This window comes from Micromesistius poutassou (genome assembly GCF_964030765.1).
Source record: "Micromesistius poutassou genome assembly, chromosome: 10".
Classification (NCBI taxonomy): Eukaryota; Metazoa; Chordata; class Actinopteri; order Gadiformes; family Gadidae; genus Micromesistius; species Micromesistius poutassou.
Window position 1 is genome coordinate 11,373,526 of NC_140280.1, and position 26,779 is coordinate 11,400,304.

At 43.4% G+C, this 26,779-nt stretch overlaps 1 protein-coding gene across 4 annotated transcripts; it reads right to left on the minus strand.

Moving 5' to 3' along the window:
- ttc3 (tetratricopeptide repeat domain 3) lies at positions 1 to 26,563 on the minus strand. Of its 4 annotated transcripts, none has more exons than XM_084474301.1 (46): positions 26,444 to 26,563; positions 25,530 to 25,604; positions 25,116 to 25,158; positions 24,845 to 25,004; positions 24,524 to 24,602; positions 24,129 to 24,182; positions 23,764 to 23,896; positions 23,190 to 23,275; positions 22,865 to 22,959; positions 17,735 to 17,797; positions 17,508 to 17,562; positions 16,175 to 16,334; positions 15,777 to 15,807; positions 15,592 to 15,697; positions 15,304 to 15,322; positions 15,130 to 15,190; positions 14,893 to 14,977; positions 13,594 to 13,749; positions 13,396 to 13,476; positions 10,615 to 10,724; positions 10,400 to 10,526; positions 10,081 to 10,203; positions 9,897 to 9,998; positions 9,722 to 9,814; positions 9,288 to 9,352; positions 8,974 to 9,116; positions 7,832 to 8,167; positions 7,369 to 7,644; positions 7,242 to 7,288; positions 6,907 to 6,963; positions 6,674 to 6,750; positions 6,260 to 6,403; positions 5,426 to 5,897; positions 5,217 to 5,264; positions 4,997 to 5,122; positions 3,285 to 3,424; positions 3,005 to 3,073; positions 2,809 to 2,905; positions 2,522 to 2,625; positions 2,365 to 2,449; positions 1,997 to 2,098; positions 1,664 to 1,920; positions 1,468 to 1,582; positions 1,268 to 1,378; positions 666 to 758; positions 1 to 489 (listed from the first exon to the last, which is right to left on the minus strand). In XM_084474301.1, exons 2-46 carry the CDS (start codon positions 25,593 to 25,595, stop codon positions 361 to 363), a joined length of 5,181 nt encoding a protein of 1,726 aa, XP_084330427.1. In that variant the 5' UTR covers positions 25,596 to 25,604; positions 26,444 to 26,563; the 3' UTR covers positions 1 to 360. The 4 variants fall into 4 exon arrangements, with proteins under 4 accessions (XP_084330427.1, XP_084330425.1, XP_084330426.1 ...); XM_084474299.1 differs by having other exon boundaries at positions 5,360 to 5,897; XM_084474300.1 differs by having other exon boundaries at positions 13,594 to 13,767.
- Between the last annotated feature and the right edge of the window lie 216 nt (positions 26,564 to 26,779).

Genomic DNA, 26,779 nt, shown 5'->3' on the forward strand with positions numbered 1-26,779 from the left:
TACGTTTCAACATTTTGTTTAATGAATCACAACTTACAAACATTGAATGCATAATTATCTAATGATTGTTATTTACTTGGAATATGTATTTCATACTTTGTCATCAGTTATTACCCATGTGCCCATTGAAGGAAATGTACCGCTCAGTGTTTGTTTATTCAATATTGGCCGTACAGATATGTTTACCTTGAGGAACAATTTCCAAATACATTAAAATAAAACAATGTATAACCAAATTCTAAAACTGCAGTATTGTAAGAAAATAAGAAAAGAAAAAAGCTTGATTATGCAAGACGATACTCTTGATTAAAAGCCTGAAGCAAATACATTGCAGTCATTTAGCCACAGCAGACATGACGCCTAGGAGAAGGAAGGGGCGGGGCGTCCCGTGGGCCAGCGCCCCGCCAGCAGGGGGAAGTCCTCCGGCAGCAAGGCGTGCTTCCGGCACGTGGGACACGTGCGCTGCTCCTTCAGCCACGACCGGATGCACTGCAGGGGGGACATGACGTCATCACTACCAGACCGCCAGTGAGGTCATCACTACCAGTGAGGTCACTACCAGACCGCCAGTGAGGTCATCACCACCAGTGAGGTCATCATGAAGGTTCAGTATGAAGGTTCAGTATGAAGGTTCGTTATGTACATCAGGAGTCCCGCCCACGCACCTCTTTGTGGAAGCTGTGCCTGCACTGCAGCACACACACGCTGTCCGGGGGCATGTCGTCGTGGCAGATGATACAGGGGTCCCCCACGTTGAGCTACAGTGGAACACACAGTCAGTACAGGGCTGGGGGCCTGAGGGCTCTGCTAAAGGGCTGGGGGCGGGGCCTGAGGGCTCTGCTAAAGGGCTGGGGGCCAGGGGGCGGGGCCTGAGGGCTCTGCTAAAGGGCTGGGGGCGGGACCTGAGGGCTCTGCTAAAGGGTAGGGGGCGGGGCCTGAGGGTCTGCTAAAGGGCTGGGGGCCAGGGGGCGGGGCCTGAGGGCTCTGCTAAAGGGCAGGGGGCGGGGCCTGAGGGCTCTGCTAAAGGGCTGGGGGCCAGGGGGCGGGGCCTTTGCTAAAGGGCTGGGGGCGGGGCCTGAGGGCTCTGCTAAAGGGCTGGGGGCGGGGCCTGAGGGTCTGCTAAAGGGCTGGGGGCATGGCCTGAGGGTCTGCTAAAGGGCTGGGGGCTGGGGGCGGGGCCTGAGGGTCTGCTAAAGGGCTGGGGGCGGGGCCTGAGGGTCTGCTAAAGGGCTGGGGGCCAGGGGGCGGGGCCTGAGGAGTCACTCACAGCGTTGGGGGGGCAGTGTCTGGGTGGGCCCAGCGGCAGCCAGACGTGGGCGGCGGGCGGGGCGGCGGTCCCGTTCTGCCGCTCACTGCTTCCTGCGCTGTAATCCAACCCCTGTCCCACACAAAGTGACCTTATTATCATTGGCTTATGATCCAAACACTGTGCTCCCATTGGTCAGCACTGGGCCTAAGGTACCGTACCTGCTGGTCCAGGATGATCTGAGAGACGCTGTTGATGACGTCTTGAAAGGTCACCGAGGTCAGAGCGCCGCCGTTGGACCGGCGGAACGTTTGAACAAACTTCATCAACTCCTGCCTACACACACACACACACACGTCAGAACCTCAGGGCCAATCAGAGAAGCCCAACAGGTGCTGTGCTGTGTGCCTCTGTTACCTGTTGTAGTCGGGGAACATGATGCTGAGCTGCTCCAGGATTTTGTCAAACTTGGTGGCCTGCTGTGGCTCCAGGGGCCGCTTCCTCTGGCTGGGTGGTGGCAAGACGGGGGCCTGGGGGGCCTCAGCAGCCTGGGCTGGTGGGGGTCCACAGGGCTGGGGGGCCCCACAGGGCTGGGGTTCAGCCAGATGCTGGCCCGGGGCCAGGTGGACGTTGTGGCCCTCAGCGAAGGACAAAGTCTGGATGGATGAAAAGGTCTGGGAGAGAGACAGCGCTGTGAGCCTCCTGGTGGAGTAATAAGAGCTGATGGCAGTGTGGGTCTGGGGGTCTCACCACAGCGACGGGGGGCTCTGGGGCATGGGGCACGTGGACCGGGGGTAGCGCACTCCGCCTCGCCCCCCTCTTCACCTGCTCAGCCTGCTCCTGGTACTGGCTCTGCACAGGACAGCCGTCAGCGGTTCATTTACATCAGCGCCAATTCCACTAATTGTGAGGGTCTATAAATATATGCTTTTAAGATCTGGCTTATAAATGTCTGCTCTGACATTCAAATGATACAAATATCTTTCCAATGCTACGCTTTGATTCAAATTCAACAAAGTTGAACCCAGCAATGTTGCACCATTTAATAATGAGTTGAAATGGGTCCTTCCGATTGGTTCTAATATGAACACTCTGGTTGTCTTTGGGTTCCTACGAACCTCCACCATGGAGATCTTCTCTGTGGCCTCCTGGACACAGAGCCTCCATCGCTGCTGGAACACGGCCATGACCTTGGGAGGGTACCTGAGGACAGCGCTGTGGTGAGTACTGGTCTAACCGCCCCAGCATGTGGAGGGCGTGGCTCCTGTACGTTACCTGGGGGCCACCTCCTCTAGCTTCAGCAGAATCTCCTGGCTGTCTGACAGGGACTTCTGCAGGCAGTACAAGCTTTGCTTGCGAGTGATTTCCAGTGTTGACAGCTAGGAGAAGGATGAAAGGGCAAAGGTCAATACAAAGGTCAGGCTTGTACACGAGGGACGATTATGAAAAGAAATGATGTTACTTGGTTGGAAATCTTTTTCCACTGTCAACTTTATAAGTAAGTTAGTAGTGCCTTTGTGTAAAAACACCTCACATATTCTCATGTTTATCATATTACTCACCTCTGCTTTCTGAGACCTTGCAGCTGCCTTGGTACATAAATCACGACATCGTTTGATTTCATCCTCCAGGCTCATCTTCTCTGCTGCCGACTGGTTACTATGGAAACAGTAGGCTCAGTACCTCAAAGCTGGCCGGCAAGGACCCAGGATACACCTGACCCAGGTACTTTAGAAAACGTCATGGCTCGCCACTTACCTCAGATCACAGAAGTCCCTCAGCTGCTTATCATACTTTAAACGCTTCTCCTGCAGACTTCTGCAGAGCCTGACAGGAGCACAGTGAGGATCATTAGAAAGAAATGGCTCATTCAGGCCCTGACTGGGAATCATTGAGTAGTGGTTGGAGTGAAGTCAATGGGAAGGTTGGCTCTAATAGTGGGAGCTCCATGACGGTCAGACCTCAGCCAGTAAGTTTCAGAAGCAGTGGGTATCCTTTAAATCAACACATAGGGAGCCCTGAGGGGGCTGGTTCCTACCCCGCCTGCTGCTCCGCCTGCTCCTCACTCTCCATCTTCAGGGCCTTGAGCTCCTCCTGATTGGCCCTCTTCTCTCTCTGGTCTCTCCTGACCATCTCCTCAAGCTTCTGCTGGAAGAGCTCCACCTCTTTATTGGTGACCTTCATGAGAAACAGTCAATGCGTTTACATGACACTCAAGAAAATCTAATTATTGAGTTAGTTTGACTATGATTGGATTATTAAGATGCATGTATACACCTTAGTCCGACTGAAATCGAATTGGGTTTCTCATAGTTGGATTAAGACCCCTAGATTATTCAATTGATTGTCGCATTAAGCGTGCATGTTTACAGTCAGTTGGATTGGATTTTGCGTTCTGCGCATGCTCAAGATTTTTTCCAGGGGCCATGAGCCGGAAGTAGAAGGAGACGATAGTCACGTTGTTGTCGCTGTCGGGAAAACGAGAAATGGCGATATATATATATATATATATATATATATATATATATATTCAGTGCAGATGGAGGGACACACTAAGCTTCGATTTCACCCAAGGCTGAATTAAAAGCAGAGGTGGAAAGTCACTAATTACATTTACTCACGTAAATGTATTGATGAAGATTTTTTTGGTATTTTGCATTTTTTCAGTAGTTTTTAGAAACTGTTTTGGTTTAAGTTTTGGTTGAAGTATTGTACTGAGTTACACATTAAACCACACAAGTTACTGAGTTAAAAGATTGCAGGCAAGTATGTTGAGAACGACAAGATGCATGCTGCATTGCCCTGAGAATTTCTGAGTTCACCCAGCAACAAGCCCACCTTTCAGCCGTCAGTCAGACTAGGGTGTAGTCGGTAGGCTGAATGGATAATGGCTGACTGTCTTGTTATGTCAAGCTTCAAAATTAAACTTCAGTTATGGACTTGGAATAGTTTTAGCTGTTTTGTGTAGGCTATTGAACAAATGATTCAGAGATAAGAGGAGTGTTAATATCATAAAAGCATATAGTGTCATGACACTCTTTCAAGTCAAAGTAGTCTATACACTAAAATAGAAGGCCTTAATGTATGTTTTGTTGAGTTTGAAAAAAGCTAATTAAGTCATGATAAACTTATCTTGAATATATTGGTTAAGAGTTATCTTATGACAGGATGTAAAATTGTTATGACAGGATGTACAATTGCTCAAAATCATTGTTCAAAGTTAACCCTGAGATTTTGGATCCCCCCTTGCAATTGAACTCAATTCAAATTATGATTGGTGAGGCATTAAATATGACCAGTAAAAAAGTAACTAGTAACTAGTACTCTGAGAATGTTTTGAAAAGAGTACTTTGTACTTGAGTAAATTTTAACTACAATACTTGTACTTGGAATTGCGTAAAATTTCAGTAATGTTGCCATGGTGGAGAAGGAAATGGGGGAAAGGAACTTTGGCTTTGACTCCCTGTAGTCCTGTAGATTGAACCGAACATGGAGGAGAAGGGGTTTGTTGCTCCTCCAGTGGCAACAAACCCCTTCTCCTCCATGTAGCTGCGCCTCCGCCCCAGAGGAGCAGCCCCTCCGGCATGCTTCGGCCAATGAATGGATTTTCTCACCGCCATGGATACTCAGACAATGCAGGTGTCCAATTGAGGAGCATAGTCGAACTATGGCTTTCATCGGATTAAGCTGTGCATGCAAACGTACTGAGGGTGACGGTTAAGACGGTGAGACCATGGAGAGGTGACCTACTTGTATGTTGGTGTTGGTCTCCTCTATGGCTTTCTCCAAGGCAGCCTTCTGGTCCGAGTGTCTCTCCAGGTACCGTAACCGATGCTCTAGGTCCCCGTACTTTTGCGCTACTTTGTTGAATTCACACTGGTTTGGAACAAGGATGTGGGTTTCTTTAGACATGAGGAAAACAAGAGATTTGACGATTTATTCACAGAGTTCAGTGATGTGTGGAACTCACCCCGTTTTCTGCATTGACCGCCACAACCCCGCGGTCCCCTCGACAGGCCTACAGACACATGGGACATACATTTCATTTATAGGGCTCAACGTCATTCATGGTTTTCACAATATTCTTATAATAATTATACGATTGGTTCACACCTCTGCATTTCTGAGCTCTGCGTTTGTTACTGGAGAGACTCTATCTGCCCAAACTTTTTCCTCTACCTCGCTGCTCTGCAGATCCAAGTCCCCTGCATCACTTCCTGAGGAGTGATTGACATGATGACTGGCATTCACCCCTGCATCACTTCCAGTTGTCCCAGAGGAGTTTGAAACGCAGTCCGCACTCGCTGACGTGCTACTGGGCTTTTGAGCGGCAAAATAAGGGTAAGGACAGGGCAGGGCCAGCAGCTGTTGATACTCATCGTAGGAGGACGGCTCGGGGCTCTGGGGCTGCAGCTGGTCAAGCTGGTCCAGGCCGCCGCCCCCCGCCCCCTGCATGAAGACGGCGTGCCGGGCCAGGCCGATGTGCTCGCCCACCAGGACGAAGCGCAGCGACTGCAGCAGGAAGGCCCTGAAGCCCCCTGAGCACTGGATCCTCTGCCTGACCTCGGGGGGGAAGAGGTCCAGCTGGCCCAGCAGCAAGGGGTCCCCGGACCCCAGGGGGCCGTGCTCCTCCAGGATCTGGGCAAAGTAGCTAAAGGTGGAGACAGTGCTGAATTAGGATGGCCCCAGTGTAGGCCCTGATGAGAACAACATGAAAACAGGTTTGAAAACTGAACCATTTGGCTAGCATGGCGGCCGAGTGCGCAGCGCCCCTCAGTGCCCCTCAGTGCTCAGTGCCCCTCGGTGCCCCTCAGTGCCCCTCAGTGCCCCTCGGTGCCCCTCAGTGCCCCTCGGCGCCCCTCGGCGCCCCTCGGCGCCCCTCGGCGCCCCTCAGTGCCCCTCAGTGCCCCTCAGTGCTCAGTGCCCCTCGGCGCCCCTCAGTGCCCCTCAGCGCCCCTCAGTGCTCAGTGCCCCTCGGCCTCCCTCAGCGCCCCTCCCTGGAGGCAGACTCACTCATACAGGCTCTCCTCGGTGCGGTCCGGGCCGTTGTCCACAACGGTCTTCTGGGAGGGCGGATTGTAGTGGGACTCAAAAGACGCCACTTGATCTCGCAGGTGATCGGGTACGGTGAATGGATCACCGGAGCCCAGGTATGATCTAGAAATATTAAAATACACGTCAGGGGAATGATATTTTGTTTTCTAGTTGTATCTAGTTGTATCCTATGGTTCAATCAGCTGAAGTACTCCGTTTGTAATTGTAAATTTAAAAATCACCCTCTGCAAAGTTATTTACATTTCTTGAATAACTAATCACCCATAATGACAAACCATCCAACACCTGTAACACGCAACATGTGCCTTTATTTAACATTTAAGAATTTAAGTTAAAGACAAATACATTTTCATGGTGAATTGAACTACTTACAAAGAGTCATCATCATCAAAGAAGTCCTGCTCATGTCTCTGCGCTCCGCCTCTCATGCCCGACAGGACCAGAACAGCCTGGGGAAAGTTCAACCAAGATGTACCATAGTGCGCACACACACACACACACACACACACACACACACACACACACACACACACACACACACACACACACACACACACACACACACACACACACACACACACACACACACACACACACACACCTACCTTTTGGTCTTTAGGTTTCTTTTTTCTGCCTCTGTTACGAGTCTTAACGGGGGAGTTCTGTATTTTGATAAAAGCATAAATACCAACAAGTAAGGTACCAACTGAAACTTCTAAATGAGGCCATCATATTGCATCCTCATCAACCATGGACAGGTCTTCAGTGGAATAGAGTAACACGTGAGAATGCATCTTAAACATTAATCTTAATCATTAATCTTAAACGTAGAATAAATTATTCTACTACTTGGTTATGCATCTTAAACATATCACCATTATTCTACTACTTGGTTATGCAACAACCAAGATCACCACACAGCGTTTGATGTTGTACTCACATTCTCATTCACGTTATCAGACTTTTTCATGACGAGGCAATCGCCGTCTGGAAGGAACAAAGAGAGGCGTTAAACCAGCGGCCCGCTCAGCCCTCCCGATGTAGAGCCACGCCGTCCAGAGCCTTACCCAAGATATCAAAGAACTCATCCAGCATAGTGTGGCAGTAGTCGTACTGGCCCCGGTGCTCCTCCAGCGCCCAGATGAACACCCTGACGTCCTGAGCAGGGGCCCCCTTTAGGTACTCGCTCAGCGCAATGCCAGACTGACTCAGGAGCTCAGGCCGGGACTCAAACTTCTTCACCAGCACGTCTTGCAACGGAGCAAAGTGGAGGAGAGAGGACGGGTCCATCTCCTCCAGATGGCCGGCATGAGTCTCCATGAACACACGGGCGGCGTTCAGACCTAAGGAGTGCGGGAAGGCGTTACGTCGTACCAGGATGCTTCTGGAACCACCCTTACTGCGGCACTTTAATTCAGCCCTTGAGTCACATGCCTGAATTAGTTGAAACGAGCCAGGGCTGGGATAGAACAGAGCCATAAACCACCACAGTGCACTGAGACAGTGAGCATGAGAGGGGTGAAGGCTCACCTTCATTGTCCAGCTGCCGGGCCCACTTTAGACTGCCGCCGAGGAACTCGATGAGCATGCGGGCCCACACTCTGTTCCTCCGCTCCAGTAGCAGGTCCACCACCTGCCCCAGCGTCTCCACCTGCGCGGGCCCCATGCCCAGGATCCTGGAGGCCACCGCGTTGCCCTTGGAGCCGTCCAGCTCCACCCAGGGCCTCAAGCGGGCCATCAGGGCTGGCAGGTCGTCTCCCCGCCGCTCTCCCAGGAGCCCTCGGTTCTGCTGCAGCTGGAATAGCCCGCGGTCCTGGGGCAGGGCCCCGCGGCCCTGGAGCAGGGGCCGACCGCTGCTGGGGCCCGCTGCCACGAAACGCACACATTCTCAAACACGCTCCAAACATTTGTTCTCTACGCATTCTAGCAATAGGATCTGTATTAGGGGACGTATAGCTTCAATGATCAGGAGAAGAGACAACAGATTCTAGCAATAGGATCTGTATTAGGGGACGTATAGCTTCAATGATCAGGAGAAGAGACAACACATTCTAGCAATAGGATTTGTATTAGGGGACGTATAGCTTCAATGATCAGGAGAAGAGACAACACATTCTAGCAATAGGATCTGTATTAGGGAACGTATAGCTTCAGTGATCAGGAGAAGAGACAACACATTCTAGCAATAGGATTTGTATTAGGGGACGTATGGCTTCAATGATCAGGAGAAGAGACCACAGAACACATTTTTCCTACTTTGGTTCAGTAGTACACCATTATTTAGGTTGAAGTTAATATTATTGGGTTATTCATTTATTATTACAAAAAAAAGGTGGAGTCACATATTTCGATATTCAAGTAGAACTTTCAAAGAGGCAAATAGGACCAAACATTTAATATGTAAATATAAACAACTGAACATATGTTGACCTAATGATCTTAGCCTGCATGGATAAGAGTCCTGGAGCCAGAGAGGTAACGGCTGTAAAGGTGCAGTTCAGATAAATGTCATTCTGCAGTACGACTTTGTGAAGCACATTGGCTCTTTGCTTAAAGGTCTGTTTAAGGACCGTTTAAATATAAACATGGAATCGCAGGGTGATATGTATGATGGACCCGAGTTTACAGCAAAAGAAACCGATCAAGGTTGCTTTTTTCCCAAAGAAAATTACCTTCTTGGGACCGCTGCTCTTCTCCGGCTGCATCTCCTTCTTCTTGGCAGTCGTTGCTGTCCGTGATAATTGTGTCTTTGGATGCTTGCTTCGCTTGTTTTCTCCTGAGCTTTCGCTCTTCCTTAGATTGTAGATTCTTGAGACTAAAAAGGTCAACAAAAGGTTTCCCCCCCACAATTTACTCAACAACAATCCTGTGTCTCAGAGCAACATATTGAGATATATTAGCCAAGCAAGTTCTGGATTGAAATGTGTCCAGGAGTAACTTTATTCTTATACACTTGGCTTGAATTGCCAATAACAAACTTGTTTACCTTGTACATTTCTGATTCACTCTGAACTTCCTCAGACGCTCAGGTTTTCTGATGAAAGTTTCAAACTAAAAAAAGGAGGACAAATGCATATTCGCCAGACCCATCAGTAAATCATACATACATCCCACAGTCACACGGCCCATGTCCCCCCCTCCCCTCCTAATGGAACGTCCCGCAGTCACACGGCCCATGTCCCCCCCCCCCACCCTCCTAATGGAACGTCCCGCAGTCACACGGCCCATGCCCCCCCCCCTCCTAATGGAACGTCCCACACACCCCATGTTCCTGATAAAGATTCCAGGCCCCCCCCCCCCATCCATCCATCCATCCATCGATTGATGGACAAAAAAACAGTTAAAGTATACAGTTACCCTACCTTACACTTAATTAGACCAGTAGAACCATAGATTAGTTAAAGTATACAGTTACCCTACCTTACACTTAATTAGACCAGTAGAACCATAGATTTGTATACTACAAATTGACGATTTGCAGTCTGGAGTCAAACAGTCCCGTTGCAGAAAATCCTGTGCAAAAAAGTACAATATCTTAGTTAATTGCTGTACAACTGAAGATTGTTTGTACTGTGCTTTTTAATTCTACACATACCTTTTCATTACTATCTGAGAATAATGTCGTCTTGAGGCTTTTCCAACAGCTAATGTGATACTCCACAACACAACCTTGGCAGCAAACTAGTCGAATGAACCCCTAAGAATCCAATAGCAATGGTTCATAATCACAGCACAAGTCTAAATCATATTGTGTGCAGAAACATCATTTTGCCATTTACCTTAAAATCTGGATCTGTGAAGTAGATTGCAGTTTTTACGTGACCAATGCAGTTTCCATGGCGACAAATTGCATCTGGCATAGGTGGAAATTGACATGACGCCATCAACTCCAGAAGTGACTCCTACATAGAAACAAATGGACAAAATAGAAGCAATATTAACTGGCTACCTGCTACACGTACACACATTTGACTCGTCACTGCAATGTTACATAATTATGTTACATCTCATATGCATTAGGTGACAATAGGAAGTAGTGTGCATTTTTAGAAGATCAGGCAGACTGCAGTATAACAGTTTGAGAATTGAGCTTTGTACCTTAAAGTAGTCCAGCTGGGTTTCTTTGACAATCTCTTTAGTCAACGGCCAGGTGAGTTTTCCAGGAGTGATCCGTTTGGTAACCATCTGCATCGAGTCTGTGAAATGTGCCAGTGCATCTTTGAACCTGCAAGAGAAAGACATGACCTTTGTGATTTTATTATAAAAATGACCCATTTGTGACCCAAGATGCGTCAGATATACAGCATGCCTACCTGTTCTCCTTAAAATATACCCTGCCAATCCCATAGTATACAAGACACTCAAATGTGCGTTTCTCAAAGGATTTGATAATGCCAAATTCTCTTAGTGCCTCTCCAAGTTCCTGTGAAAAAAAATGTGATCGTTAGCATCTCTCTCAAAAACATTGCATTGAATTTTAGTGTGATTGTGACACACACACACACACACACACACACACACACACACACACACACACACACACACACACACACACACACACACACACACACACACACACACACACACACACACACACACACACACACACACACTTTCTACTAGCTATCCCTTTAGCATGTTCTAGTTTCAAATAGGGCTTGATTTCCCAAAACGATTCAATTCCAATTCACAAGGTCCGGAATCGATTTAATCTTCGATTCAATATCGATTCGGTTATGGCTGGTTCAGACTACACGATTCTCAGATATTGCGTTTGAAAAGTAACTTCACTACTTATTACTTTACTTTCCCGTTTCTTAATTTACTGTGTAGATACATGGACAAACATCATAGCCCTATCATCACTTAGTGTTTATTGTATGAATGTATACAAAATGGCACATAACACCATATGAAAGAACAATATCCCTGTCTGCACAAAGAAATATGCCTCACTGTAAAATCCACACACAGCAGGATAAAGGAAGCTATGGTGAGTTCAATCAGTAGCAACACACAAGTTTTAAAACACATCCTTTTGGGAACATGAGAACAAAACCAGCTTGTTATTAGATTAATGGCAAACAAAAAATTAAGTTGTCAAAAGTAAAGAAATAAAGGTCACTTTATCCCATACAATTAAAACAGAAATGCACTTAAGCGGCGGTGACACTTGTGGCTACTTTATGTGGTAGTCCAAAGGCTGAATTAACCTGATCTATTTCGCAAGCTATGACATTGTGTCTTCCTCTCACCCTCTTGCAGGCAAGAACACGTTTAAAAAATGCTGTCTATCCAGGGCACCGTCAGAGCAGCCTCCTCACGTTTAAAACTAACGTTGTCTATCCAGGGCACCGTCAGAGCGGCCTCCTCACGTTTAAAACTAACGCTGTCTATCCAGGGCCCCGTCAGAGCAGCCTCCTCACGTTTAAAACTAATGCTGTCTATCCAGGGCACCGTTATTCCTAAGTAACTTTTGTTGTTGTGGACCAAATGTCCGCGGTGGTGGACACATGATCCAGGGACTCCAAAGTTATTTTGAGCTTTGATTCCATGTTGAAATAACACTTGTCCAGGTAACTGAAAAATGTTTTCCTGATTTCCGGATGTTAGCTTACGCGTCACGGGTATTTTATCTAGTATTTTTCTAAATCTGGGTTGCGACAGTTGAAAGACGCCTGTTGCCTGGGCAGCAGGCGCACAACGCACGCACACACACACACACACACACACACACACACACACACACACACACACACACACACACACACACACACACACACACACACACACACACACACACACACACACACACACACACACACACACACACACACACACACACACCTTGAGTAACGCAGGAATGTGCGTTCCTATAGTCTAGTAAAGTAGTGTAGTTACCGATATTTTCATAGTAATGCGTTACTTAACTTTGTTACCCAAAAGTAATATCGTTACTGTAATCCGTTACTTTGTAACTCGTTCTATTGGAAAAGTATTGCCTCTTAAAGGTCCCATGGCATGAAAATTTCACTCTATGAGGTTTTTACATTATTATGAGTTCCCCTAGCCTGCCTATGGTCCCCCAGTAGCTATAAATGGCGTTAGGTGTAAAACAAGCAGTAGGTATCCTGCTCCGCCTTTGAAAAGATGGAAGCTCAGACGGGCCGATTTGGAATTTGGCCCCATATGTCGACATAGGGAGAAAGGTTCTCTGCTTTGCCCGCCCAGAGAATTTGGCCCACAAATAAGAGGCCACTGCTGCCGGAGCCTCGCCGCCGGTGAGGAGACAATCCCGGACAACAATCCCTTTCTCCTCCAGGTCACGGTTTACTCTGGACTGCAGGGAGTCAAAGCCAAACTCAAACATGGGCGAGAAAACCCCCACTACGAGTCTCGTTGTGGAAGTACCGGAAGTCAGCAAAGGGCAACAATCCCTTTCTCCTCCAGTCTGTACTTCAGATTGATGTGGAACAACCAGAGATGTCGGAGAACCCGATGCAGTCGTTTGAGATTGATAATATCATCTGGAGGCGCACACAGCTTTTGACCATGATAATATATATTATATTATAGATATCTCTATATAATATGATATTATTTAGATATAGAGCTCCAGGACTCCCGCCGGAGCACCCGGAGTGTTCTAGAATATTTACAGAACACGGCCAAAAGCTGTGTGTGCCTCCGGATGATATTATGAATCCGAGTCATTGCGATACATCCACTGTAAACACTAGCGCATGGTACCATGGCCGCAAGCTGCTCAGTAGTGACTGTTATTCTGCACCAAGGCTGAATCTCTTGAACGTCTTCAAATACTGTATTAGGGGCCACTAACACCTATATAAAAGAATCCATTAAGTAGCATGCCATGGGACCTTTAAGACTGTCAAGTTACGGTTCCAGCCATTAGATGTTTTTAGATTTACTAATAGCTTGGTGACATTATAAAGAATAAAAGAAATGTCTAGCTTTCATCCAGAGAGCTGTTGGGTTTTGTTTCATTTCAACCCTGGGGCAGACTATAGCCTGTATGACATAACGCTCCACTACCCCTTGTCCCATTCTCAAACCATCTGTTACGGTGTTACCTGTGGTTGGCCGATTTCAATCAGGGCGGACGCACGGCCGTAGTGCAACACCGCTTCATCCAGGGTCGAGATTCCCAGGTCCTAAAAACATTGTATATTAAGTCAATCTGCTGGGATTCTACCGCCATTCAAAAGGTCTGGTCACAAGCGGACAGTCCAAAGTTCCCGTGGTGTGGGGGTGGTTTCCTGTGGCTGTACCTTGGGTGTGGTCGTTTGGAGCAGCGCCAGCGCCTGGGAGAAGGCCTTCTCTGCCAGCCAGCAGCGCAGGTCAGAGAGGGCCATGTAGCCGTCCTGCACTGCCGACCGCAGGGCGGCCATGCAGGCAATGCTTGTTTTGGTACTCTTCGCTACATTCTTGAGAGAAGACACAATCTTGAGGGAAGAGACCACAATCGTAATATACACATAGTATATATTATGGTCGCCAACATCGAGGCCTGCCTTGTGTCGCGAACACACATTTTTCAGTATCAATATATCCGAGTCCGAGGGCTTGAGATGGAGTGTCCTCTTATTGACATCCATAGTGGCAAACTACATACATAGAGCCATGATCATCAACCTGACATGTTGATCATTCATCTACAAACTACATACATAGAGCCATAATCATCAGCCTGACATGTTGATCATTCATCTACAAACTACATACATAGAGCCATAATCATCAGCCTGACATGTTGATCATTCATCTACAAACTACATACATAGAGCCATAATCATCAGCCTGACATGTATTCATCATTCATTTCAATAGCAGTCAGCTCTACACGCCAACGTTTACTTGCACTGCGGTACTTGAATATAGGTTGCTTTGGATAACACGACGGTGTGCAGGTGTGTCCCAAGTTTGCAGGAGTACATTTTGATCAGAAGGAGTGACAGCCTTAAACAGAGACACGTCTCCAAGACATGTCTGTACTAACGAATGCACCCCACTCATCATAACCCTGCTCTCAGTCAACGGCCATTTGCTAGCACCATTTTACACTTGGATCAAAAAAGTCAAACTATTATAATGAACTCCGTTAAATACAGGGGGTATTTGAACTATTATAATGGACTCCTTTAAATACAGGGGATATTTTAACTATTATAATGGACTACTTTAAATACAGGGGATATTTGAACTATTATAATGGACTACTTTAAATACAGGGGATATTTGAACTATTATAATGGACTCCTTTAAATACAGGGGATATTCTAACTATTATAATGGACTCCTTTAAATACAGGGGACATTTGAACTATTATAATGGACTCCTTTAAATACAGGGGATATTCAAACTATTATAATGGACTCCTTTAAATGGGGCATAAGCTCATCTTGGCTAAATAGGGTGAGAGTTGACTCCAGTCTTTTTCACTGCAGAATTAGTGGAGAACGCTCCATACTCCATAACAACGCCTGATGCGACACACACTCTAATCTAAAAAGGACCGTGAGAGAGTAAATAACACACATCAAATAACGGTCCATGTTTTCCATGTTACCTTCTCCTTAGAATGGTCCTTCTCATTCTTGGACTTGTTCATCATGACGACTTTCGGCCCTTCGTTCTTACTCTTATCCGTCTCACTAAAATGACAGTCAATACACTTCAATTAGTTTGCATATTTTAAGTGAATGAGAGGACCATCACAGACCAAACTGGTATGGTTAATTTGCCTTAAAAACATTTGATAAAAGAAGTGTTTGATAAATCAATTGGTTCATAGATTTTTACTCACCTTTTTTGCTGTTTGGAGAATTTGGAATTGCTCACTGCAGGTGTAATGCCTTCCTTCACCCCTTAAAATTAAGTCATAATCAAAATTAAATTACAATTTAAAGTAGTTGCGTCATAATCAGAATATGATTAGATAAATAAGTCAATCAGAATGTATTTGTGGTAAGAAACCCACCTGGATTGGTCTTTTTCACCTGAAAGATAATGAACATCATTAGTGTTATTGATAATGAACATCATTAGTGTTATTGATAATGAACATCATTAGTGTTATTGATAATGAACATCATTAGTGTTATTGATAATGAACATCATTAGTGTTATTGATAATGAACATCATTAGTGTTATTGATAATGAACATCATTAGTGTTATTCTTAAATGTCTGAAGCAGATCATTGTTCAGTTTCTTTCTTTTGAATATGGATGGTGGGTTGCATTGAAGTCTTGCAATATCTTCAAACCTTGACATGTGGGACTTTGCCAGAGGCCGGTTTTGTGTCGACTTTAACTGCAGGTGTTGCTGTAGATGGGAGCGATGTTGCAGGATTGGACTTGCTGCTACCTGGTCTAAAATAAAAAATAAAGTACAATCTTGGGATTTCATTCAGAATATAAATATATACAGAAGGTTTGTGGTGGTTAATACCGTTTATTCTTGGTTCCTGGCGGCGGTCCAGCTAGAGGGAAAGCAAATGAAGACATTGTAAAAAATGAATATGAATCTTGAGGATCTCCAGTCAGTAACAGTAGCAAATCTCGTTCTATTGCATCACAATGTCGGTTTTGATTAATCGTTCAGCCCTAGCTGGAATGCATTTGTTTTAGGGTATTAACCCTTCAGCAGACCACAGCTGTGAACAGAGTCGGTATGGTCAATGTCTGAACGACGGTCTATCCTCCACAAGACCTTAAAGCATCATTGAACTCATGGTGCAAATCTGACTATACAAGTCTCAAACACAATGCATGAAAATGACAACCAGCAGCGACCTAAGGCTCTGTCCTATTTCATGACGAGATGACACAGAACAATACAGTAATTACCTTTTTCTGTTATTTCCAAGATGAATCTTTTATGTTGCTGCACAAGGTCCCTCAGACCATCACTGGTGTGTATGCACATGGACTGTGCTAGTGCGTTAGCGTCGATGGCCTTTCTGTGCTCTTTAAGGGAGAACAATGCCTCACAGTAACGGTAGTGACCCTGGGAATTAAATAAAAAAAATATAAAATATTTAATCGCGATTAATCACGTCATAGTTAACTCGCGATTAATCGCAATTAATCACACATTTTTATCTATTCTAAATGTCCCTTGATCTCTTTTTGTCCCATTATTTTTTTCTAATTTTAATGCTCTTATCAACATGGAAAAGTTTATCAGCTTGCTTTGTGAAAATGTTTTTTTTTATGAAAACAACATTGCCATATACTGTGTTCAATTTCAACATTTCAACATTCTCACTTGGAGCAGTCATTCACACTTGGAGCAAATCATCTCTCAGACAATGTAACACTGTCAAAATGGTAAAAATCAATGAATTAATTACAAAAACGTTAATCTTGCGTTAAAAAAATGAACGCTGTTAAAATGGGTTTGCATTAATGCCGTTAATAACGCGTTTAACTATAGGGCTGGGCAACGATTACAAGTTTTAATCGCGTTAATCACATAGTATTGGTGTTTTAACTCGCGATTAATCACACTTAATATTCTATTTAAAATCCACTCCAATTGAAGTTAAATGAGATTATCACATTTAATGACACATTATCATTCATACCGTACAGACAGACAGACAGAAGTTTAGGCACCCGTGCTAAAGTTGACTAAAAAGAGAAATAAAAAAAATCATCTTTTGGAAATTGATCTTAATGCCTTAAGGACACCAATTTGCTTTGTGAATGAAAAATGTATCGTAAATAAATAAATGTTCTCCATTAAAATACAGGGTGCATAAGTATAGACACCCCTATGTTAAATTCCCATAGAGGCAGGCAGATTTTAATTTTTAAAAGCCAGTTATTTCATGGATCCAGGATACTATGCATCCTGATGAAGTCACCTAGGCCTTTGGAATCAAAATAGCCCCACATCATCACATATCCTTCACCATACCGAGAGATTGGCATGGTTTTATTTGAGTTAGCCTATTAGCTGGTTTGATTTACATTGAGAAATCATTAGGCTAACTAACAGCTATAAGGCTAACTGAAAAGAACTGTGTGTGTGTGTGTGTGTGTGTGTGTGTGTGTGTGTGTGTGTATTTTTTTTTTTCTTTCTTCAGTATTTCTATGCATGTACACTACATTATTCTATGTCTTATAAAGATACAAAACATACGTTACTAAAACAAGTGCTGTACTGAATAAATACCTTTGCCCATAATGGCTCAAGCAAAGTGGCTCGTTTTCCATCTCCAACAGCTTTTCTGTAATATTGAATTGTATTTTCATTATTGCTCTGTATGGAACACAGCATGCATGTTTCATAATTAAATATATATGCCTGAAATAGCACTCTGGGCATGAATTAATGTTTTCACAGAATATTAAACCACCACATAAACTAAGTGGCATTTGCACCATTTCAGTTGTACTTACAAATATTTCTCAACACGGATGTAACACAAGGCTCGGTTTGCATACACCATGTGGTTCTCAGGCCTGTAAAATAGGAGTAAATGGTGACATGGGCAACAGCAGTCGGTTGCACCAGCAGAACGTAAAGCTGATCATAAGTTTGGGTGCAAAGTTTGCCTTAACCCTACGCTCGACGTAGCTAGTTTCAAACTAAAGGTGTTCTAAATTTTGGTTGCACCACCATAACTTAAGTTTTAACGTTACTAGTAGTGCGTAAATTGTACCAGTGTCGCACTTAATGACGTTTAGATCATTTCAAGCCAATCATTGACAGCAAACAATATAAACAGGAAGTAGCTGCTACCGGCAAGTTTCCACCTTATCCGAGTGAAGACGTGTTAGCACCCAAATGAGAGGGCAAACAAAACATTTCGACAGTCATTTATTCTCTAAAATTGACTTGGGCGTGAGGCGTGAGGTTAAGCTATTTGATGGCGGATTTTTATAATAAATTGCAGCTCATTGCTGCTTTGTATGCTATTCGTTGTGTGAGTGTCAAGAGTTTTTGTCTGAGTTAGCCTCTACCTGGCTATGCATTGTATGGAATAGCTGGAATAGATCTACATCATCATACTGATGAAATGGATCCATACGGTCACAGACAATCCGTTGAAACTCCTCTTCCCATTGCTCAAAACGAATAGCCATCTTTGGTATTTAAATCTTTTGACGTATTTACCGGTCTTTATCGTTAGAACGGAACTTACACCAGCTGGAGGGGAGGTGTAAAATATTAGTTATAACTTAGTGTTAGGTTGAAACTATCTGCTTGGTGCAACTGCTATTTTTTTAGTACATTGTAAAGTCGAACGTTTGGGCAATTTACGCTCACCGTAGCCTAAGTGGGACCTTACGTTCTGCTGGTGCAACCAGTTGCAGGATATGAAGTGGAACCATAGATTAAAAGGTCCTTTTACATCGATTAGTCATCAGGGCCGCTGAATAAACTGTACATATACGATGCAATTTATGTTTTGCCAAAAACAGCATTAGTTTTATTTGCACCAAGGTAGAATTATTTTAAAGCTCTATTCTGCAAATAAAATCAGTTAACAAAGTTTTGTAAAATCTGTTTTACAAAACACAATAATGTATCTTGGTCATAATCACCATGGTGACTATGACATAACTGAGGGAACGACATACAAGTTTCAACAGTCCTCTGATTTCATCCATAGTGGTAAACTACATTCATAGACCTTTAATTATCGCTGTCATATGTATTTAACATTCATGTCGATAGCAGTCTGCGCTACAAGCCAATGTTTACTTATGATAAGTTAATATAGGTTGCTTTTGATAACTTGACCTAGGGCTGGGCGATATACCGGTAGTAAGAGTTATACCGGTATATTTTTGAAAGGGATATGTAGTCGAGACAATATCGCTATACCGGTATATTATTTTTGATGTTGCCTTGCGTGGGACTGCCCACGTTGAGCAAAAAAACAAAACAAAACCTAAATAAATGGTTGATGGTAGGGATGGGCACAAGTAGTACATTCCAAACTTGAGGGATCGAAGGAATTCCTCGAGGATCAATCGATTACTCGTTTATCATCTATTTTTTTTCTAATTAATCCACCAAAGCAAAAAAAGCTGTGTCAATCTTAACTGAGGCACTACTTTACACCTTTAGAAAAATAAAACCTATAAACAATGATTCTCTGAAAACCAAAATCAATTCTTGCTCAGGAACACAAGCATGTGTTGTGGAGAAAGGCGAGAGCGCGTTCTGTTATCAGTCCAGCGGTGGAGAACACACGCTCCACTGGCACGGAGGTGGCGGGGATAAGCAGGTGCTGCTTTGCCAGAACACTCTGTTTCTTGTAGCGATCCCTGTTGGACTTCCACCACTCCATGGGCTTTAGCTGAGGACCACTGGCTCACTGAAATAAGCTTCTAGCTTGTTGACATCGCTATTTTCGAAATTTTACAGCGGGATTAGAGCTGCGTCTTGCGGCGGTGAATATAGCTGACACACTTGCTCTGGGTCTGCTTTCCCAAACTCACCGTTGTGTTTCAGGAGCATATGTTGCCGCATAGTCAGGGTTCAAATTATCTTTTCATCTACAGTGGTAGGCATAAGTTTAGGCACCCATGCTAAAGTTGACTAAAAAGAGGAATAAAAAAATCGTCTTTTGGAAATTGATCTTAATGCCTTAATTAAACAAATGAGGAAAAATCCAACCTTTGAGAACACCAATTTGCTTTGTGAATGAATAATGTATCGTAAATAAATAAATGTTCTCCATTAACATACAGGGTGCATAAGTATAGACACCCCTATGTTAAATTCCCATAGAGGCAGGCAGATTTTAATTTTTAAAAGCCAGTTATTTCATGGATCCAGGATACTATGCATCCTGATGAAGTCACCTAGGCCTTTGGAATCAAAATAGCCCCACATCATCACATATCCTTCACCATACTGAGAGATTGGCATGGTTTTATTTCAGTTAGCCTATTAGCTGGTTTGATTTGCATTGACAAATCATTAGGCTAACTAACAGCTATAAAATACCCATTCAAACTAAAAATATTGCAATATGAGTTTTGGTCCATATCGCCCAGCCCTAACTTGACCGTGTGCAGTTGTATTGCAACAGTTCAATTTGGATAACAAATTTCACTGAGCGACGGCCTTCATTTAGTTATTGAACAGGGAAACAACCTCATAACCTCATCTGCCAACTAGCCTTCACTAAACAATTTTACCCTTGGATTAAAGTAGGTTAAAGAAGGAGGATTGAATCCTCTGAATAAATATATTTTGGATATTTTGGTGAAGGAACACGCATCACTAAGCTATAAAAGTCATCAAGTCTTTTTCACCGGTGTGATAATTAATGTAAAATGCAGCATATTCGTGTCACGGTTGTAAATAGTTTCCTCCAATTTTTTCGCATTGTTAATTCGCTAGGTGTATGGGGCCGTATTCACAAAGAATCTTAGGGCTAAAAGTAGGTCATAAGTGGCGAATTTAGGAGTAACTCCTAAAAATAATAAATTTAGGACTCCTATTTTCTTTTACTAAGAGCAATTCAACAAGTATTTTATGCCTAAAAGTAGCACCTAAGTCTAGGAGAGCTTAAAAGTCCTGGAGAGGACTCCTAACTCACTAAGACCTATTCACAGAGAATCTGAAAATGGCTGCAGCGAGACGGAATGCTTTGGATATAATGGAGGACTGGGAATTGATAAAGAGATATAATAATAATAATAATAATAATAACTTGGATTTTTAAAGCGCCTTTCAACTTGTGGTTGAATTAGTGCGGGATGCAATAACGTCCCCAACAAACAGGAATAACCCGATCAATCCAGCGATAAATTGTTTGGCAACACTTCGATATTTAGCAACAGGGAAAATGCAACTTTGCAGTGCCGACAATTTAGGAATATCGCAAGGTTAGTATATATATAGTTAGTATAGTATAACATGTATAACTTAGTATAACTTATACTTAGTATAACTTATAGTATAACATGCACTAAAGTTTATTCTTTTTTATCTTTCTTAATTACTAATATTTCCATCTCATAGATCCCAAATCCAGTTATGGACACGTTGCGGTAATGAGAAATTGCCCCTTAAATGTAAAAAAAAAAAAAATATATATATATATCTGTATTTATGATGGTCAATTGAAATCATGAGAAAAATAGTAAATTAAGAGATGTTTATAATGTTATCATTATTTTGATAGCATTAACTTTTATCATAAAAATGCTTCATGACACCTCATAAGTCTAATTTCGTGAGAATCACTTAACCGTCAGTCAGCGGTACCATAAATCAAACCATCAACGCGCTCTCGAGACCACTAGTTTTGTAGCCAAATTTCTTATTCAGATGTTAAAAAATGTGCATGGTTTGAAATAAAACAAATCTACCAGTATTTTCTTTATTTGATTATTTGTTTGCAAAAGTTTAAATAAAGCAATGACTTCTGGGAATTTCAAGACCAAATGGAGTAGGCTAGACCCCGTCTGCGTGTTTGGGGTTGTTGGAAGTTGGAAGCTATGCTCTGTAGCCATCAGTGATTTTTAATCTGTTTTTAATCCCAGTCCGTCACTGCCTGCAAGACGTGGCTCTTGACACCCTATCTCAACCCACAACCGTAAGTGATTACGCATATTACGCTTAGGCCTATGCGGAAAAAAACATTGTATTAAATCTGTGTATGGTTCGTTCTTTGAATATTCCGATTTAAAACCAAATCCGAAAAAACAAAAAGGACTGTTAATTGTTTTTTTCGGATTTGGTTTTAAATCTGAATATTCAAAGAATGAACCATACACGGATTGTATTGGCTCTTTGTTGCCTTTTATTTGTTGAATCCATATTTATTATTGTTTACCTCCATGTATGTTAGAGCACACAAATATAAAATATAAATCCCCAAATATAATCCCCCTCCTCTCCAGCACAAACTGGGCCAGCAGTAGCTATTGGTCCTGGGACCAGTTGGGCTTTCGCTTGCGTTTCACGTCTTCTTTGTCTCCGCTTTCCTTCATCGTGATAGGAGGACTTGAACGGCGGTATGGGCTGATATTTAAAGTGTTTAAGTGCTGGAAATATTCTCATTGGATAATAGTTTGCAGGGTACTTTTAATTACTTCCTTCATATAATGCAATTTACATATTTTTATTGTTTTCTTTCTCTCTCTCTTTAACGTACATACGTCATTATAGTGGTCTGACAAACGTGTCATCATGCGTGTATTCTGCTAACTGCACTGTCCAGAACTATTTGATAGGACTTCATTTGTAGCCTAGGCTATTTCCTTATTTTTCGTTGATCTAGTGGGCTCGTTTGCGTGAAGTTGCGGGTGAGTCTCAACGAGTCTGCCGGCACTCAACAACCTATCACCGTACTGACCGCTTCTAAACTCGTCCACGAGAATCGACGTAAGGGAGCGTTACTCTTAGTTCACTCTTAGTGATTTATCCTTAGTATGAGTATGGCTTTGTGAATTACTTTTAGCGCGAGTTAGGAGCACTCCTAGCGGTAAGATAAAAAGCTTTGTGAATACGGCCCCTGATGTATAAGGACCTTTAGGCTCAATGTTCAGAAAACTACTCACGTATATCTGATGGCTTGTGTGTAACACTTGATAGCAGCCCCATACTCTTTCTTTTGAAAGAATGTATTCCCTTTCGTTTTCATGTCTTCACTTTTCTAGGAAAACAAAACAGTGAAGCACACACATTTTACCAGATCAAAATACTGAAACGTCCAACAGCCCCATCGGTAGTCCATATGAGCGGCATTATTCCTTCAATCCCTTATTAACAAACTTGTCAAGCTATAAACAAGGCACTCAAATAAATAAATAAATATATATAGACTGTGGCAGCGTGCAACCGTACACAACGTGTGTCATGTCAGATAATCCTGCTGTATCTTACCACTTTATCTGCCTCATTGTGATGGCGAGTCAAGGCTCTCACCATTCCTTCTGCATTAACGCCCATGGACTGAACAAACTGAGCGTCTGTTCAAACAGATTAGAAGGTTGTGACACACACACTTAAGTTATATGGAAGGCTGAAGAGGGTTTATACACACACGCACACACACACACACACAGCGTGTTTATCTCAATAACCAACCAGTTGCTCCTTTGACAAAACCCAGGTGCACGAAACGTATGGTTGGTAATCTGGGAGTACCAAACCGTGAGAGTACGGTTTGGTAATCTGTGAGTACGGTTGGTAATCTGTGAGTACGGTTGGTAATCTGTGAGTACGGTTGGTAATCTGTGGGTACGGTTGGTAATCTGTGAGTACGGTTGGTAATCTGTGAGTACGGTTGGTAATCTGTGGGTACGGTTGTTAATCTGTGGGTACGGTTGGTAATCTGTGGGTACGGTTTGGTAATACGCGGGTACGGTTTATAAACAGTGTACACGGATTACTAAATTGGGGGATTGATTTCCCTACCATGTGAGCCAAGGAGGGTTTTGTAAAAGTCAATGCTTACATTCTGCAAATATGTATTGTATTGCAAGGAAGCAGATTTCTTTGGAGCCGAGATCCAGAACTTGTTGGCAGATGTTGGGCTCTCCTGTACGCTGTAGCCACTGTAGGGCATCATCAAGTACCTCTGGGACATGCTGTTAGCACATAGTAATTACTAACATAACAAAATTGCAATATTCATCATTTTATTATTCATGTTCACTTGGTGTCTCTTAACCATTTTGGACAATAGTTACGTGCCTCCTCGGAACCAGGTCAAAACAAATGTCTACCCAAATAATACTTGCCAATACAAAACATCTGAGCAGCTGTATACAGCGTAATAGGGATGGCTTCCGGTGCAATATAGTCATTAATGTAATTTACCAAGTTCAAATTGTTGCTTATCCAGATCAGATGCTTGGTGTGATCCAAACTGACCTATAACAGAAGTGGCAGAACATGTGGTGATTGCAGGCTATATATTATATCATGTGCCATTTACAAATAATGCTAGTTGCAATTGTTATTGTAATTTATTAGTAATGACTTTGAATAAGTTATTATAAATAATCCAAATCACTCGTTGGGGTTTGCTGATTGGCAGACTGAATGTTGTTCACAGCACTTCCCAACTGTGTTGGGATGGCTCCACACTAATGTCTGGAGGTCAAACTTCAGCTCATGACATTTAAGATGTCTTCAAAACGAGGACACCATGGATACAGGAGAACATCATTTAAATCACAGATTCAACATTTCCAAAACTGTATAATACTTACACATCCTCTGTCCAGTGCTCTGAGAACAGACTCAAGTACGTCTATCCTGTACACGTGGATCAACTCCAAGTCACTTTCACTAGAAAAAATAAAAGATAATCAAATTATATTTCTAATTTCAAACCTGACCTAAGGGCCTGGATCAAGCGCCCAATAATAGCATGAATGACCCATGAACCTTCCAATTCTCTGACTGCTTTAGGGAACCAGGCCAGTCACTTCAATGTACAGTATATTGGCCATGTTTGAGGCATCCCGTCATTGAGACTAGATACTCAGTGTCTATGAAGCCCACGTGCACGGCCCAGCGCTGATACTCACACTGTGTCTATGAAGCCCACGTGCATGGCCCAGCGGGTGGTGCTGTTGACCCTCTGGCGCTGCAGCACCATGGGGAGCCAGAAGGAACACACCTTCAGCGCCTTGCCATGTTTCATTCTGACACTAAGAGGAAAGCTGTTCCACGTTTTATATGTCTCCTCTGTAAAAAACAAAACAAAAACAAAACATTAGGAAAAAGACCAACCCCCTTCATTAGAACGTATTCATACTGATGCTCATTAGGAATATTTGGAAAGACACAAACACACACCTGATGGATGTAGGGTTAAAACTGGAAAGTCATGACCAAATATCTGTGGGAAAATAAAGTGGTGTAAGCATTAGCAAGTATAGCTCCATATGCTAATCCACCTCCTGAGCTGTAATGGGTCCCGTCATTTGATATCTACTTAACAATAAAGACTCTTCACTTAGTAGTTCTTCACTATACTGCAGGGTTGGTGTGCTGCAATCTTGCCATATGTATATTTACAAAGCTATTGTAAAAGTCAATCCGACATCGATCTGGCTATAGTTACTGTCTCAGATCCCCAGATATATCTTTGTGTCCCTTTAGCTCGACAGAGGTGGGAAAGAAAGCCTTTAGGAGCTGTTCAGCCTAATGGCTGAATCACAGAACGGGTAAAACGGGTCAATCCAAGTAGTCTAATCAACTATAACTCACACGTTGTGTCTGTCTCCTGAGATCCCCGCAATCAAGGGATTCAGAACCAGAGTCTGAATCTGACATCTTGACAATCTGTTATGCATACAGAAACACAGCCTTAATAAGAATATGAAAGAGGTTATATCTGAGAGATACAATGACAGAAATACGCAGACAGTCAAGGTCACCAAAACATCACATAATAAAAAAACGCTTCACATAATAATCAGAATCTAAATGCTCTCAAACAGAGACAATAGTTGACAGGTGGATTTGTTTACCCCTTAAAGTCTTACCTACCACCCCTTTAACATTGAAGTTGTTATTGTCAACTTTCAAAGTCAAAACTCAGGTTCTTCTCACGTCAATGTTAACCATGATACTTCACTGTAAACTGTAGGCTTATATATGTATCTCTTATATAGCTAACAGGTTACATCTCATCTCTTTGCTGTGTCAGGGTTCATTCAAACGTGATGCGCTCACATGGTTCACCAACAGGGGGACCATGTGGTGACGGTGAGGGGTTCCAGGTCAGACTTGTACTTTGAGTGGTAAATGAGTCACTAACACAACCAGACATCTCGACACGTGTCCGTGATGTAGTAAAGCATTGTCTATCGATAGGACTCTGTTCACTGGAATGCACTGTCCCTTTGTGTCGTACTAATGTTCACTTTGTACACACATCCCCTCCTGTAGAGGTGTGTTACTTCAAACACACATCCCGCATGTAGAAGTGTGTTCAAACACACATCCGCTCCTGCTGAGGTGTGACGAGGCTCATTTCAACGTAATGACCAAACTTCGTGTTAACGCGGAGCTAACGTTAGCAGCTACCAACACACGGATGTTTAAAAAGAACGTGAATTCAACTGCGGATCTAAAATATGAACAACACACAAATAACGTCGATTTGTAAGATGATTTACCTGTTCACTCCGGTGTGAATAAACGTTTGATCATGTTATTTATACCACTGCAGGGCGGAAGTTCAACTACCTACCTGGCCTTCGTCTCGGTTTTGTTTTCTACGATGTGTTTTAACCCCGCCCCTTTCGTACACACCCGTTTTGCCTACTTCCGCCTGAGTTAAAAAAAACGCCCCTTCTGAAGAAACAGACACGTGAGGGTCGAGAGGGGCTGGTGGCCAACGTCGTTTAAATCACGCCACTCTCCGGACAAGGGGTATGAACCGGAATTAGCGGACTTCTGTATTTTACAGAGAACTTTTCACCACATTCAACAACTTTATACATTTAAGGCTA